The sequence below is a fragment of the Bos grunniens genome, chromosome 29 (assembly GCF_055505025.1).
Source record: "Bos grunniens cultivar Pamir isolate PY7600 chromosome 29, Bosgru_T2T1.0, whole genome shotgun sequence".
NCBI classification, from domain to species: domain Eukaryota; kingdom Metazoa; phylum Chordata; class Mammalia; order Artiodactyla; family Bovidae; genus Bos; species Bos grunniens.
Genome location: NC_141193.1, coordinates 51,345,175 through 51,360,800, shown reverse-complemented (window position 1 = coordinate 51,360,800; position 15,626 = coordinate 51,345,175). Strand labels below are relative to the sequence as shown.

Genomic DNA, 15,626 nt, shown 5'->3' with positions numbered 1-15,626 from the left:
CACTCCTATGGGCAGGACCAAGTCCTCTTCAAAGAGCTAGCAGCACCAAACTTGACCTCAGAGCTGCTATGGACTACGGTGCCTCCCGTTTCCCATTTCAGAACAGGAGAGTCTAGTCATTCAGTAGAATGGCGGGGGTGTGGGTGGCAGATAACTTTTCCCTTTAGTTCTCAAGTCTTAGTACTGAGAGGGTTGTGCTCACAGGGTCACACTCTAGAAATCACACCCAGAAACTTCATCCCCATGTGCCATCTGTACCTGATGAAGATGGTAAGATCTCTACTTGAGCCTGGGCCTGACACTGTTAACAACTGAGACTTGTGAGGGAATGGGTAGGGAAAAGGGTATTTTTCATTGGAAGGAATATAAAAAATTGTGGCCAGTGAGTAACTGCTCTAGTTTCTAAATGTACACATTAGTTTTAAAAACTTTATTCTGTAAAAAAGGTAGAATATAGACCAAGTATAAGTGATTTGCTCCTATTGAAGAGATGATGATGAAAGTGATGCTGTGTGAACTGCAAAGCAAGATTAGACATGGCAGCAGAGCTTCTGCCTGGCTCTCAACCTGGGAACCAGGCTCCATGTTGCGAGTAAGCCCAGGCTGCAAAGAGAGCCTAGGTGTTCAGGGTAGGTGTTTAACTTGTCTGCCTTCACCAAAGTCCAGCCAACCACAGATACCAACTATCAGACAAGAGAATGAACACACTTTCACCCGACTCCAACACCCAGCCCCCGAGCTGCCCCACCTGAAGCCAAGGGGACAAGAAGTCAGCCATCCTGGCCACCTTTTTCTAAGTGTAGATTTTGAACGAAACCAATGTTGTTTATTGAAGCCACTAAACTTAAAGCTAATTAAGGAAAAAAAAAAAAAACAGAAAAATGGATTTTTGAAAAAGAGAAAATAAAGAAACATAACTTAAATGCAGGTAGAAACTGGTCTCCTATAAACTGGAATATAATAAAAGATGAGATTTTTAATGACAATGTTGATGAGAAGAAGCATATAACTAGAAGGAAGACTTAAGAACTATTCAGGAAGAAGTTTTTTCAGGGTTCCTTTCAATTACAATTTCTTACAAATAGGCAGGAGTGACTCCTTAGAATTTCTGCTCAAGGTTGAAAACAATGAAGACTAGTAAGCAATGAGACATATGATTTGAACTATAAGAAATAATTAGAAATAGTTTAATTACCAAAATCAGACTTTTGACCTCATCTCAATTTACTGAAATTCTAAAAGAGATGGGTAGCTTTGAGTAGTTACTAATCTAGAACTCAATCTTCATTGTCCTCTCCTCAGAGAGAGACATAAAACACCACGAGATGCCACTTCATACTTGCTAGGATGGCTATATTCACAGAGACAGGTAATGACTAGTGCTGACAGGAATTTATAGAAATGGGAAAGTTTTACATAACATACTTTGGATAAAAATATAAAACGATGCAGCCATGCTGGAAAACAGTTTGGCAGGTCCTCAAAAGGTTAAACAGAGTTGCTGTGTAATACAGCAATTCTATTCATAACTATATTCCCAAAAGAAGTGAAAAAATATGTTCACACCAAAAACTTAGACATAAATGTTCGCAGGAACATTACTGACATTAGCCAAAAAGTAGAAACAACCCCAAAGGTCCATCAGATGATGAATGGATAAATAAAATGTGGCATGTCCATACAATAGAATATTATTGAGCAATAAAAGCAAGGAAATACTGATACATGTTAGATGTACCTTGAAAATATTATGCTAAATAAGAGAAGGCAGTCACAAAGGATACCATATTGTGTGATTCCACTGACACGAAATGTCCAGAAAGGGACATCTACACAGTCAGGGAGTGGAGTCATGGTTCCCTCAGGCTGGGAAGGTCAGGAAGGGAAAAGTGGCACAGGGTGATTTTTTTGGAGGGTGATGAAAATGTTCTAACGTGGTAATACCTGTATAACTCTTTAAACACAATAAAGTTACTGAAGTGTACAGTTTAAGTGAATGAACTGCATGGTATGTTCATTAGATTTCAACAAACCTGTCACCAAAAACAACAGATGCTTTGGGGTCATTAATGCTGTGCTGCTCAGCTTCAGATCACCAGCCAGGGTTCAAGACAGAGAGAGTCAAGAGTGTGCCCTTTTTATCTCAAAATGATATAGGGAAAAGCTGTCTTTTTTAGTGGTGTCCAACCTAAAAAATTAATAGACAAATCTGTGTTTCACTGCTCAAAGCATGGAATGATTTATATTTCCCCAAATTAAGTGATTTTGGGGTTCTAAAACTAATTAAAAATTACCTTATGTTTTAGCATATTAATTTGAATATCCATTTCAGTTTGACTGGTTTTTAAATCTCCATGGAAACTAAGCTCTCATTTTCATATTCATTTAACTTCCTTCTTGTCATTTTTAAGAGTTTCTTAAATCTGTAGAAACGTATAGAATGAGTAAGTTCTTTAAGAGAAGATATTTAATAATTAAACAGATATATGTTCTATCAGATAAAACAAACAAATCTATAAATTGTAATCCTTTCTCATTGTTCAAATTTAATACTCCTTGAAAGCATAATAACTAAATTCTAATCTTAGATTAATATTATAAAGAAAAATTTTATCATATTTAAATGAACTGTGTGTGATATATGTAATATATGGGTTCTTATAAATAAGTTAATGTCAATTTTTAGCATGCTAGTGTGAAATATTAATTTAGTATTAAATATTAATTATAAACCAGAGATCAGTATTCAAGCTAAAGATGAAGAGATATGATATATGAATGTTTTTTGAAAAGACACAAGTCATGTTTGTTCCTACTGACCACAGCCTCTACAAAAATAAAAGAAAGTAGATACAAAAAACCAACAAGATTCTCACTCAAAATTGAAAAAAAAAAAAAAGAAAAATCTTTGGAGCCTGAGTTAAGTGGGAAATAACCCAGGCTGAGAGTTTTAGAAGAAAGGAAATCAGAAGAAAGAGAGAGGGTACCAGTCTCTTCAAGACTATTTTAAGAGATGTAGAAACTTGCCCAGCACATTGTTAACAAAATGCAAAGCAATGTATAGAAAATTAAGAGAAAAATATTAATGATAATCAGAGAAGAACCCTTTGTATAATCATCTCTTGGCATCCACAGAGGACTGGTTGAAAAATCCCCCAACACTCTGTGGATACAAAATCCATGGATGCTCAAGTCTCTCTAAGCACATCTTCCCTATACTTTCAGTCATACCTAGATCACTTACATTATCTAATACAACATAAACGCTTTTATGTTATAAAAGCATTTTAAATACAGTTATAAATACAGTGTAATAAATACTAGCTATAAATACAGTGTAAACACTATGGAAATAGTTGCCAGCTTGAGACCAATCCAAGTTTTGCTTTTTGGAACTTTCTCAAATTTTTTTCCCTGAATACTTTTGATCTAGGGTTGGCTGAATCTGTAGATGATGAGGGTTAACCGTACTCAGCAAAAAAAAACAGAAGCAGTTTTTTATCTTACTGATCAAAACATAGTCACTAATTTTATTATTCTTTAAGTTACACATAGATTTTTGTATGTAAATTTGATAACTAAAATTTTGAGGCAAAAAGAAAATATAAGCCAAATCAAGATACTTTTTTTTTAATTTTATTTTTTTTCAATTTTAATTTTTTGTTTTTAAAATTATTTTAAATTTTATTTTATTTTTAAACTTTACAAATTGTATTAGTTTTGCCAAATATAAAAATGAATCCACCACAGGTATACATGTGTTCCCCATCCTGAACCCTCCTCCCTCCTCCCTCCCCATACCATCCCTCTGGGTCGTCCCAGTGCACTAGCCCCAAGCATCCTATATCCTGCATCGAACCTGGACTGGCAACTCGTTTCATATATGATATTAACTTTATAATATTGTATTGGTTTTGCCAAATATCGAAATGAATCTGCCACAGGTATACATGTGTTGTTGTTCAACAATAACACAGGTAGGTTTTTAGATAATAAATTACTTGAATGATGAAGGGAAGGAACACAATTAAAAGAAGGCAGGACTACCAAAAGGAACAAAGATACTTTGTAGAAGTAAAAATTCAGCATAGATGATGAGGAACAGAGTGACATTACTATATGCAGAGGCACGGTTGTCACTGTTTTAGAAATCATTACAGATAAGTATAACACTGCTGCACTCAAAAACATTTCAGATTGTGCTGACTTTCCACAGTAAACTTTTAAATAGGATAATGTGTTTAATTATGAAAATACAAATAAAAATGAATTTATGTCCAAAGATTTAAATAAAATAAAATTATACTTTTACTAATAGTTGAGATTATCAGAAATATTAAAATCTTACCCAGTAATCTCTTTTTCTAACTCACTGTTTTTCTTCTTTTCTTGCTCCAAGCTATTTTCCGGAGATTGTTTTAATTCAATGTATTTCTTTAATTGTTCCTTTTCATCCTCAGACTTAGAAAAAAACAATTTAGGAAAATTATTTTTAAACACCTAGAGAGGCTTATTCTTTCTTAAAAATATTATTTCTCATGAGTTCACAAGCTAATATGAATTTATAGTAAACACAATTTTTAAACCTGATTGATACCAATAACAGATTTCAAAATTGACTTTTCCTAAAATAACTTAAAATGATTTTTCATTTCATCATTTTTCTGGAGTTTAAATTGCCAACATTTATTTGTTAAAAATAGAGACTTTTACACATAAAACACTAAATGTTAATGAAAGTTTTTTTAAAGACTGCCTATATTTACATTTTACTTTCTAGAGATGCTCTAAAATAATTTTCATCAATGGTTCAAGATATTCCAGGTTTTGTTAAGTCATACCTTACTAAAAGAATATTTGAAAAATTCCCATGCAACCCCCATCTCTTAAAATAAAATCCAACAAATGAAAAATACATTCGTTTAGAAAAAAGGTTCTATACAGACAGTATTCCTTCTTAATGAAGAGAACAAACTACAATATTTAAAATGATTCATTCTCAAAAATCTCACAGAAAGATCTGGATTACATAAGAAACTCAAAATTCTCAATCAAATCATCACTCAAATTTCTGGACTCAAATAGATGTTTATGTACCAGTGTTCAAAGCAGCATTATTAACAATAGTCAGAAGGTGGAATTTCATTGACAGATGAATGAACAAACAAAATGTGGTCTATATAAAATATTGCTTTTGGACTGTCACAATTTTTTTCTAATTTTATTTTTTAACTGTACAATATTGTATTGGTTTTGCTATATATCAACATGAATCCGCCACAAGTATACACGTGTTCCCCATCCTGAACCCTCCTACCTCCTCCTTCCCCGTACCATCCCTCTGACTGTCACAATTTTTTTTTAACTTTTTAAAAAATTAAATAAAAACATTTGGCCTGTTTTAATTAAAGTTAGATCTTAAAGAAACGTAAAAGTACATAAAACAGTATGGGGAACAGTAGGCAATGACTACATATAGCTGCTGATCTCAGAATTCAACACAATGCATTTACATTTCTTTGACATTTACCAGACATCACAGATTTCTACCAGAACATCACATAAGTTTATTTCAGATGTAACAGCAATGTTAAAATCAACAAGTTTAAATCTTAACTGCACCAAGTAAACTTAGCTATTTAAGTATTTTTAAAGTTATTCCCTCCAAAAAACTGAGGGAGCTTTTCTTTTCCACCCCACATTCCACGGTTTCCCAATAGTTAGTTCTATTTTTGGAGGACTCCGAATTGACAAGTAAACTGCTTTGGGGATATTTCAGAACTTCTTTCCCCAAATGAAAACTAATCTGGACAAATTATATATTGCATAGATTTCTCTGCAGATTCTTTTCCTTAGAACCTAAATGTAATTACCATATAATTTTACCTATTTGCCCCACAGAAAAAAAACTATCTTCCCCAAAAAATACGATGGGTACATCTTGTGATCTTCTAGTTAATAGAATTATTTTACCTCAATGATAATTATCGTATTTCAAAATAACCAACTCAACATGGGACATTATTTCAGTCTTTACTGACTTCTAGGCACATGAAAGTGTACCTAGCTTCTACCTCCTCTACATCCTCCTCCATAAATGGATGGAATTATTTCATGTAAGTCTGATGTAGGACAATTCACGTTTTACAAACACAATTTAGGTTAAAGTCAGTGACTAGTGTGGAGAAAGAAACACTAAAATGATAGGGAGCCTACACACTCAATTCAAAATTTTAATATTTTTTCCTCCATAAATAATATGTACTTAATTGTCATGAGGCAGCTATTCGGTTTTCATTAACCACATTTAGGGATACATTCATAGGACTGATTAGATAGTCCAGGTGAAATGCTTATAGAAATAGAGGCAGTGTCATCTCACAAAACTCATTTATATATCAAAATCTATTTTGACATCTGAAGTTTACAAAAAGACTGAATTCTTCAAACTAATCTTGCCTTCTGTAACTCAAGCATTCTTCTCTTGGCAAGAGCAAGCTGAAGCTTATCCATGAAGGTAAAGGTACTCAATGCTAAACTTTTCTTCTAAGCTTAGATTTGGACTGCTTAAGAAACTGATACCCAAGAAATCAGCAAGATCTTTCTACATTTTTACTATCTTAAGATTAGAACTCTATGAACTCACTCATCAACTATCTTCCTTTCCTATATTATTCTTGGCACTCAACTAAGACGGTTGAAGTCTATTGTACCTTGCATTTTCACATTCTCAAATAAGAACTTAAGATTATAAGATGTGCATAAACATTGTGTAAAATAATTTTGTCATTCAATGTATTTGAAGAGATGAAACTTTTATGCCAGAATTCACACAAGAGGATAAATGTTATCAATCAACCTTCTTTTTAAAGTCAAATGACAGAAAATTCAAGCTCTGTGCATTGTTTTAAGTCTAATGAAAACATTTCTTAGGCCACTGGTATTGGCAATGTAGAAAATTTTAAATATTGGAGATGGAATTATGGAGGAAAGCCTGAAAATTTTAGAGGTCTTCTATTTTCTTACAGAAAGTTACTGACCAATCAAAGCCACTCCCTAAGTGCCAGAAAATGATCTGGCATAAACCAGTCCTGTTGGTACAGGAGGTCACAGTGACATTCACGTTATTAACACTTCTAGACTTCTACTTTTCCCAAGAACAGAAGCAATGTATTTAACAATTCCCCCTCCCCCAAATCCTTAAACTCAGTATCACAGGCACAGAATGTAAGCAAATCTGGGATGTTCTCCAACAGATAAGCCATAGCATAGCTATGTTATTCTCAAAAATACTGTCTAAATATTCTTTCCTCTAAAATCAAATGCTCAGTGGCCACACTTCTAACAGTCTGCGTTAGCTGACATTAAATGCATTTATTGTGCCACAAATCCATCTAAGCTTCCGTTTAGGTATTTTTTTGTATATCCAGGAGACAATACCTACTTCAGGTTTATTTAAGGGCACTGACCTATAAAGGACAAACTCCATATTTAAGGTCTGACCAACTACTGTGTGTTTACTGAAGAAAAACAACAGGAAAAAAAGCAGATCACAACAAACCTCTTTAGGTCAGTTAAAGGCCATATCTCTAGCTGGGATATTAAAAAAAAAAATGAATCTCACCAGCCCATATGCTAAAAGATAATGCCACTAGTAACAATCAACAGCAGGAAAAACAAACCTGCTAAGCACCAGCCCACTCATTAGCAAAAAGCAGTTTAACTCACATACTGAGACCAAAGTCTAATACTACTGATTCAAACTGTCCCACCCACCTTCAGCCACCAGCAAGGAAGGAAGAAATAACTGCTTAACAGAACAAAATAAGCTTAGTATTTCTTACAAGGATAACAATGGCCCAACTCCTGAGATAATACTCAGAAGCACAAAAGGTGGAGTGAAGGCAATGTATAGGGATTAGTATCCCACAAAATCTTTAAAAACCCAAAGTACCACAAACACACTAAACTTGTCTAAGAGTTAGAGGACAAGATATTGCTGCTGCTTCTTTTTGTCCTTTGAAATATACAATATTTTGTAGGCTCTGCCCTTCAATGTGAAAGCAGGACATTAAAAAAAAAAAAAAAGGAAATTGACACTCAAATTTTTGGGACCATATATATCTTAACTGTGAAACTAAACCGATCTATACCTTTTCCTTCCTACAATCAAACCACCTCACAAAAATAAGAAAACTAAAACAATCCAAACATGATTAATAAGTCCTTAAAAGTTTAAAACTTTTAGAGGAAAGGGAAGCAAGTTTTGAAAGGAGGAAAAGTAAGAACAAGGAAGGAGGAAAGTTTTAAAAGAAAGGGGGGGCGGGGAATCAATGGGCCTCTCTTTTATTTGGCGACAAGCAAGTGCAAGAAAGTTCATCTGTAATTTGTTCAGTTGTCTGTCTTTTGCACATCTGCGTTCTGGCCAGAAGGGACCTTGAGGTTTTTCTGCAACACGTGAGCATCTGCGGGCTCTATCCTCTTATAGTAGTTCTTCTTTGTCTCAATAATCTCAAAGCCAAACTTTCTGTAGAAGTCAATTGCAGACTCATTGCTGATCTGGACATGCAGATAGATGTTGTCAAAAGTGCCATCTTTTTCACAGATGTTTAAGACATGATTTAACATTTTAGTTCCAATTCCTAGCCTTCGGTATGGCGCCAGACAGCCTAGTGTCATGATGTAAAGTCGCTTCTGATTCTGTGAATGATCCACCCTACAGCACACTGCACCCACTGCGATTATCATTGAAGTAAGCAAGTTTTGCTAGTTCGCCAACCTCCAACACATCCTTGTAGAACTTGTCATTGTAGCTGACTGGAAAGATGACTTGGTTTAATCTCTTCAGCTGTTTAATATTGTGTGGTGTCACATCTCCCAGCTCGATCCGGCTACCTTTCATCTTCCCCGCCTGCTGAGGCCGTTGTTACCGCCGATATCAACGCCGTTGTCGTCGCCGCCCTGAGCTCTCCGCGCCCTCAGCTCGGGCCACTCAACCCCACAAGCCGGCCTCCTCGCCAAAGGCAAGAAGCTGAGCGGGTGACGGAGGCCGCGAGAGTTTAGCGCGGCCCTGCGTCTCCGGAGGGGGCGGAGGTGCCTCCCGCCGCCGCGCTAGTGCAGCAGCTTCTCCACACGTGCACACGGGGAACTCGCCGCCCGCCCGCCGCCTGTCACAATTTTTTAAATTAAAATCTTACTATAAAACTCATTAATTTTATGAATTCAGTCGACTTCTTCTATAGAGGAATCACAGTACTAGTAGCAAGCAGTATCAATAAAAATACAATAAGCTAATCAATGAGACTTTTCACATTGTCCAAAATATTCTTATATATTACTAGTAAAAAAAAATAAAATCTTTTCTCAGTATGACAGAAATTAAGAGGTTTACTTACCAATCTTGTACTTAACAGGTTTTTCTGAAGCTGTTCGGTTTTACCCACTTGCTTTTTGACTGTAGTTTGTAACTTGACATTTTCAATTTCAAGCGTAAAATTCAGATTTTAAAATAATAATTCTCACAGATGGGTTTTTTTTCTTTAAAGATTTTTTTTTTGGACATAGACCATTTTCTTTTTAGGTTTGAGATTTCACATGGATTTTTTTAATTAAATTTATTTACTTTAATTGGAGGTTAATTACTTCACAATATTGTGTTGGTTTTGCCATACATCAACATGAATCTGCCATGGGTGTACATGTGGTCCCCATCCTGAACCCCGCTCCCACCTCCCTCCCTGTACCATCCTTCTGGGTCATCCCAGTGCACCAGCCCCAAGCATCCTGTATCCTGCATTGAACCTGGACTGGAGATTTGCTTCTTATATGATATTTTACATGTTTCAATGCCATTCTCCCAAATCATCCCACCCTCTCCCTCTCCCACAGAGTCCAAAAGACTGTTCTATATATCTGTGTCTCTTTTGCTGTCTCTCATACAGGGTTATCATTACCATCTTTCTAAAATCCATATATACGCGTTAGTATACTGTATTGGTGTTTTTCTTTCTGGCTTACTTCACTCTGTATAATAGGCTCCAGTTTCATCCACCTCATTAGAACTGATTCAGATATATTCTTTTTAATGGCTGAGTAATACTCCATTGTGTGTATGTACCACAGCTTTCTTATCCATTCATCTGCTGATGGACATTTAGGTTGCTTCCATGTCCAGGCTATTATAAACAGTGCTGCAATGAACATTGGGGTACACGTGTCTCTTTCAATTCTGGTTTCCTCAGTGTATATGCCCAGCAGCGGGATTGCTGGGTCATAAGGCAGTTCTATTTCCAGTTTTTTAAGAAATCTCCACACTGTTCTCCATAGTGGCTGTACTAGTTTGCATTCCCACCAACAGTGTAGGAGGGTTTCCTTTTCTCCACACACTCTCCAGCATTTATTGCTTGTAGACTTTTGGATCGAAGCCATTCTGACTGGCATGAAATGGTACCTCATTGTGGTTTTGATTTGCATTTCTCTGATAATGAGTGATGTTGAGCATCTTTTCATGTGTTTTTTAGCCATCTGTATGTCTTCTTTGGAGAAATGTCTATTTAGTTCTTTGGCCCATTTTTGGATTGGGTCATTTATTTTTCTGGAATTGAGCTGCAGGAGTTGCTTGTATATTTTTGAGATTAGTTGTTTGTCAGTTCCTTCACTTGCTATTATTTTCTCCCATTCTGAAGGCTGTCTTTTCACCTTGCTTATAGTTTCCTTTGTTGTGCAGAAGCTTTTAATTTTAATTAGGTCTGATTTGTTTATTTTTGCTTTTTTAATGTCTTTATTGAATTGACTGAAATATTGCTTCTGTTTTACGTTTTGGTTTTTTGGCTGTAAGGCACGTGGGGTCCCAGCTCCCCAACTAGGGATCAAACCCACACCCTCTGCCTTGGAAGGCATAGTTTTAACACTTGGACTGTCACAGCATTCCTTCTCACATAAATTTTTAAAATATCACACTGTTTCTGAACAAACATCTGCAGGTTCAATTACATAGGTTCTTAGAATTTTGAAAAGTAGATGATTTGGCCACTGTACTGTTTTTCTATTTGTGACTAATTGCCTTCCCTGGTGGCTCAGATGGTAAAGAATCTGCTGACAATGCAGGAGACCCAGGTCCAATCCCTGAGTCAGGAAGATCCCCTGGTGAAGGGAATGGCAACCCACTCCAGGATTCTTGCCTGGAGAATTCCATGGACAAAGGAGCCTAGACGGCTAGAGTCCAGGGGGTTGTGAAGAGTCAGACATGACTGAGTGGTTAAAACTTTCACTTTTCACTTGTGTATAATGTGCAAAATATGGAAATAATGGGGGAAAATTACGAATCTCAAAACAGCTCAAAGCTGAAATGTTACACAGCTTCATGATAATGTGCTTATTATCACTATTGATCTATTCTAATATTTACTGTTTATCTGCTTTATATTTATTTTCTACACTGCTTTAAATTGTACTTTTGGATGTGATCCTGTGTTTTCTCAGCACATCTCACAGCATCTGTAAGTTGATCCTGTGTTCTTGCAACTAAAAAAAAAAGAAAAAACAACTGTTTTAACTACTAATAACCTAGTAAATCCGCCATCATTGGTTTTTGTCTCTTTTGTCTGCATATTGTTAACAGCTGATTTCCTACCATACGGCAGAGATGAGTTGTTACAACAGACACCTTACAGTTCACAAAGTGAAAATATTTCCTGTCTGCCCTCTGCAGATTACTGATCTCTCCTCTAACACTCAAACACAACATCATCCATGCTTTAAATCAGATTTTCTCAAATAAACACACAAATTTATAAACTACTGAAATGGGGTAGACAGAAAACTACCTTATGGTAAACAATTATTTTTTTAAATCCAGGCTCCATATCGGCCATTACTTTAAATATCCACATATGTAAATGACCACAGATCTTCCAGTGGTTACGAGAGCTAACACTGCTGCTGGTGACAACCAGATGCTTCAGGAACTAGTGTGAGAGGCAGCAGCTACACAGGAACCAGAATGTGTGGGCCTGTGTCACAGTTCCATCAGTTCTGAGCTGCATGTCTTGGAGCAAATCACTTAACCTTTCTCTATCTCAGTTTCTCCATCCACAAAATTGAGATAATGGTAGCATCAACCTCAGTGGGATGTTTAGAAGATTATATTGCAGAGTTTACATAATGTACTTTAGAGGAGGAAATGGTTCCAGTATTGCCAGAAGGAAACCCGCTCCTGTATTCTTGCTTGGAGAATCCTATGGACAGAGGAGCCTGGTGTGCTACTGTTCATGAGGTCACAAAGAATTGGACAAGATTGACTAACCACATACATAAACTATTTAGAAGAGGAAGTGGCATAGAATAAAAACTGTTTGTAATTGGCATCATTATGGTCGCTGTATTTTATCTGCAAAACAATTTGATATATCAGGCAGATGACATGCCAACAGAAGTCGTGTCCATCACAAGTCAGACTGAAATCACTATCCAAACCATTGCAAGTGGCAGTAAGGGGGAGCACAAGGCCCTGAACATATGCATCCAGTACTTCAAAAATGTTCACTGAGTCCACTAACCAGCTAGCAGTGTTTTCCACTTATAATAATTTGTAACTTACTTCCTCTCTGTACTACTCAGTGGACAATGACTATGGGTTAATACGCAAATAGCACCTCCTGGATGGAGTGGTACAGAACTTACATGACCATCAGAGGAAGGATGAAGTCACCGCCATGGAAATATTACCCTACTGCTAAATAAAAGTTCTGAATCAATTCATTCCCAGCAACTGTTAATGTCTAGCAAGTATTCAGATGAGAAAATTAAGGTTACAAGCTATGGATACCAGAGAAGCCAACTCCAGAACCTCACAGTTGGTGAAAGGCTAGAAATCCATAAATCCCACTTCTGGCTGCATAATGAAGGAAAGAAATCTTACATTTTCCTTCCAGAGTCAGGGAAAAAATGAGCATTTAACTGAACAATTCTATTCTATTAGACTAATAGAATTTAGTTTCTTAATAAAAGTTTTACTATACCAGTATCTCCAAGAAATTATTGGTATGGTAAAAAGTACTTAGTTGTGTCCTAACAACTGTTAAGCTAAAATATTTTCCATTTATGCAGACAAGTATTGTGCATATTAATAAATATTCCCTGTTAAACCAATGTGTACTTAGACAAGATTCTCCCTCGTGGAAAAAAAAAAAAAAGGACAACAATGTAAAATTAAGGGGTAAAATATTTTTCACAGACTAGATGAGAAAGGCTGAAGAGAAAAGGCTCAATGAGAACTGGAAGGTCAGGAAAGCTCCATGGATGAGAAGAGACTGGGCACCAGGTCTGAATAAATGGAGGACTACCCAAGAGAAAACAAAACTGTGAACACTGAAAGGACAGTCTGAGTAAAGGCCAAGAAAAGGTGAAATCAGCCAGTTAATGCTGAGGGTAAAATCCAACCACAGGAAAACAAAAGCATGTCCACACAGAAACTTGTAAATCAGTGTTCACAGCAGCATTTTTAATAGCCTCAAAGTGGAAACAACCCAAAGCTTCATCAACTGGTGAATGGACATATGGCTTAGCCACATACTGTTTGTTGTTTGACAATTAACAGAAATAGAAGAACTGATACATGTTATAACATGGATGAAACTCAAAAACATGACATCAAATTAGAAAAGCTAATCACAAAGGAGCACACATTGTGTGATTCCATTTATATGAAATACCAAGATAGATACTACACTGGTGTTTGCCTGGGGCTGAGGGAGATGGGGGGCCATGAGTGGTGGCTAAGGGATGCAGGGTTTCCTTTTCAGGGTGATGGAAAGGCTCTAAAATTGGTCACAGGTAACACCTTTCTACACTAAGAAATAGTGAACTACACTTTTTCAGTGGGTGAATTATATGATACATGAATTATACTTCAATAGCGTTTTTAAAAAATCCAATGGCCAGATCTAAATAATCTTAATTCTCTATTTTGGATGTCCATACTATACACCATCTGAGTACCTCCAGGATTTTATAATATATCTAAAATGAAAAGAAGGCAATGCCTATCTTCAACTAGTTTGTATAATACCCTTTCCACACAAGTTATTCTGAAATCCATGATATATATATATATATATATATATATATATATATATAAACTCTACAGTCATTGACATAAGTGAAGATGAGAAATGATAATTTCCTGAAACATTCCATTAAACATCCTTTGATTTTATCTGGCTTGCCTTATCAAGGCAATACAGGTATCACACAAAAAAAGTATTGCTTCAAATAAACAGTCTCTCAACTTCTGTGAAGAATGCTGCACAATTCTTAACTTTCCTAAGGGGAACTAATATAAGGGGAAAAAATATATAATGCAAATGGCAGAATGAAAGTCAAGTTTTAGAAATGAATGTCTTATAAAGATTGTAGTAAATTATTTGCAATGAAAATGCAAAAGAAAGCTGTCCATGAAAACGAGTGTACTAAGACACTTTATCCTACATATAAACAGTCAACACATTAAATTACATACATACCTGACTTGTGAGTTGACATAACTTCTTCTTTAAATCCTGTGCCTCAACTTCTAAGTTGGCATGATAACGTGACAAGACTTCCAGCAAAGCCTCTGCCATAGACTGCTTTTTGAGGGTATCAGCCAGTTCTTGTTGAAGTTGTCTCACAACTGCCTAATAAGATGCTCTGTCACTGAGTTTATCAAATCACTTTACTATTGCTGTTGTTGCTGCTAAGTCACTTCAGTCGTGTCCAACTCTGTGTGACCCCATAGACGGCAGCCCACCAGGCTCCCCCATCCCTGGAATTCTCCAGGCAAGAACACTGGAGTGGGTTGCCATTTCCTTCTCCAATGCATGAAAGTGAAAAGTGAAAGTGAAGTCACTCAGTCGTATCCGACCCTCAGCGACGCCATGGACTGCAGCCTTCCAGGCTCCTCCATCCATGGGATTTTCCAGGCAAGAGTACTGGAGTGGGGTACCATTGCCTTCTCTGACTATTACATTATGTTAACAATAGATAACTCCAACATATGTACTTTGAAAATTATCACCACAGGCAGCAACTCACCTTCTTTTTCCTCCTCACTGAGTTTGGTTACAGACACAGAAGGGGACACCTTCCAGCCTTCCTGATACTAAGTTACTCAGACAAAGGATGCAGCCCCACTGTCCACGCCCTGCCCCTCCCAATAAATCTGCAGAGTTTCACCACCTCACATACAGAAAGAAATGAGTGTGTAGGTGGGAAAAGTGATGGAAAATTCCACACTGTGGAAACATTTTCCTTTCCTTTTTCATTAGAAGTTTTGATTAACTCAGAGATCCTCACATATTCCAACCAGTGCTCAGATCTTTCCAATAGATTCCTACCTCAGCAGAAAAATGAGGCCATTCCCTTGTTGCTTAACTATTTTATATCTAGTAGTGTGTCTATATTAATCCCAAACTCCTAATATATCCCTCCTCCCCACCTTTGCCCTTGGCTAACCATAAGGACATACTGGAGAGCACAGGGAACTTTACTCGATATTATGTAGTCACCTACCTGGGAAAAGGAACTAAAAAAGAATGGATATATGTGTACGAATAACTGAATCAATTTCCTGTACATCTGAAACTAAC

At 36.4% G+C, this 15,626-nt stretch overlaps 1 protein-coding gene and 1 pseudogene across 2 annotated transcripts in view; both read right to left on the bottom strand.

Moving 5' to 3' along the window:
- Window positions 1-15,626, bottom strand: part of LOC147342664 (ankyrin repeat domain-containing protein 26-like) — a 71,669-nt pseudogene that overhangs the window by 15,568 nt on the left and 40,475 nt on the right. The window contains exons 10-14 of the transcript XR_015157743.1: window positions 14,515-14,675; window positions 11,454-11,516; window positions 9,396-9,489; window positions 4,349-4,461; window positions 2,295-2,423 (exon numbers count right to left, since the gene is read on the bottom strand). The product of XR_015157743.1 is annotated as an ankyrin repeat domain-containing protein 26-like (transcript). The remainder of the gene's footprint in view (window positions 1-2,294; window positions 2,424-4,348; window positions 4,462-9,395; window positions 9,490-11,453; window positions 11,517-14,514; window positions 14,676-15,626) is intronic.
- On the bottom strand, window positions 5,544-9,363 carry LOC147342665 (N-alpha-acetyltransferase 50-like). Its single transcript, XM_086384036.1, is given in 2 exon segments — window positions 5,544-8,742; window positions 8,744-9,363. Coding segments are annotated over 2 exon segments (510 nt in total). The 5' UTR covers window positions 8,903-9,363; the 3' UTR covers window positions 5,544-8,391.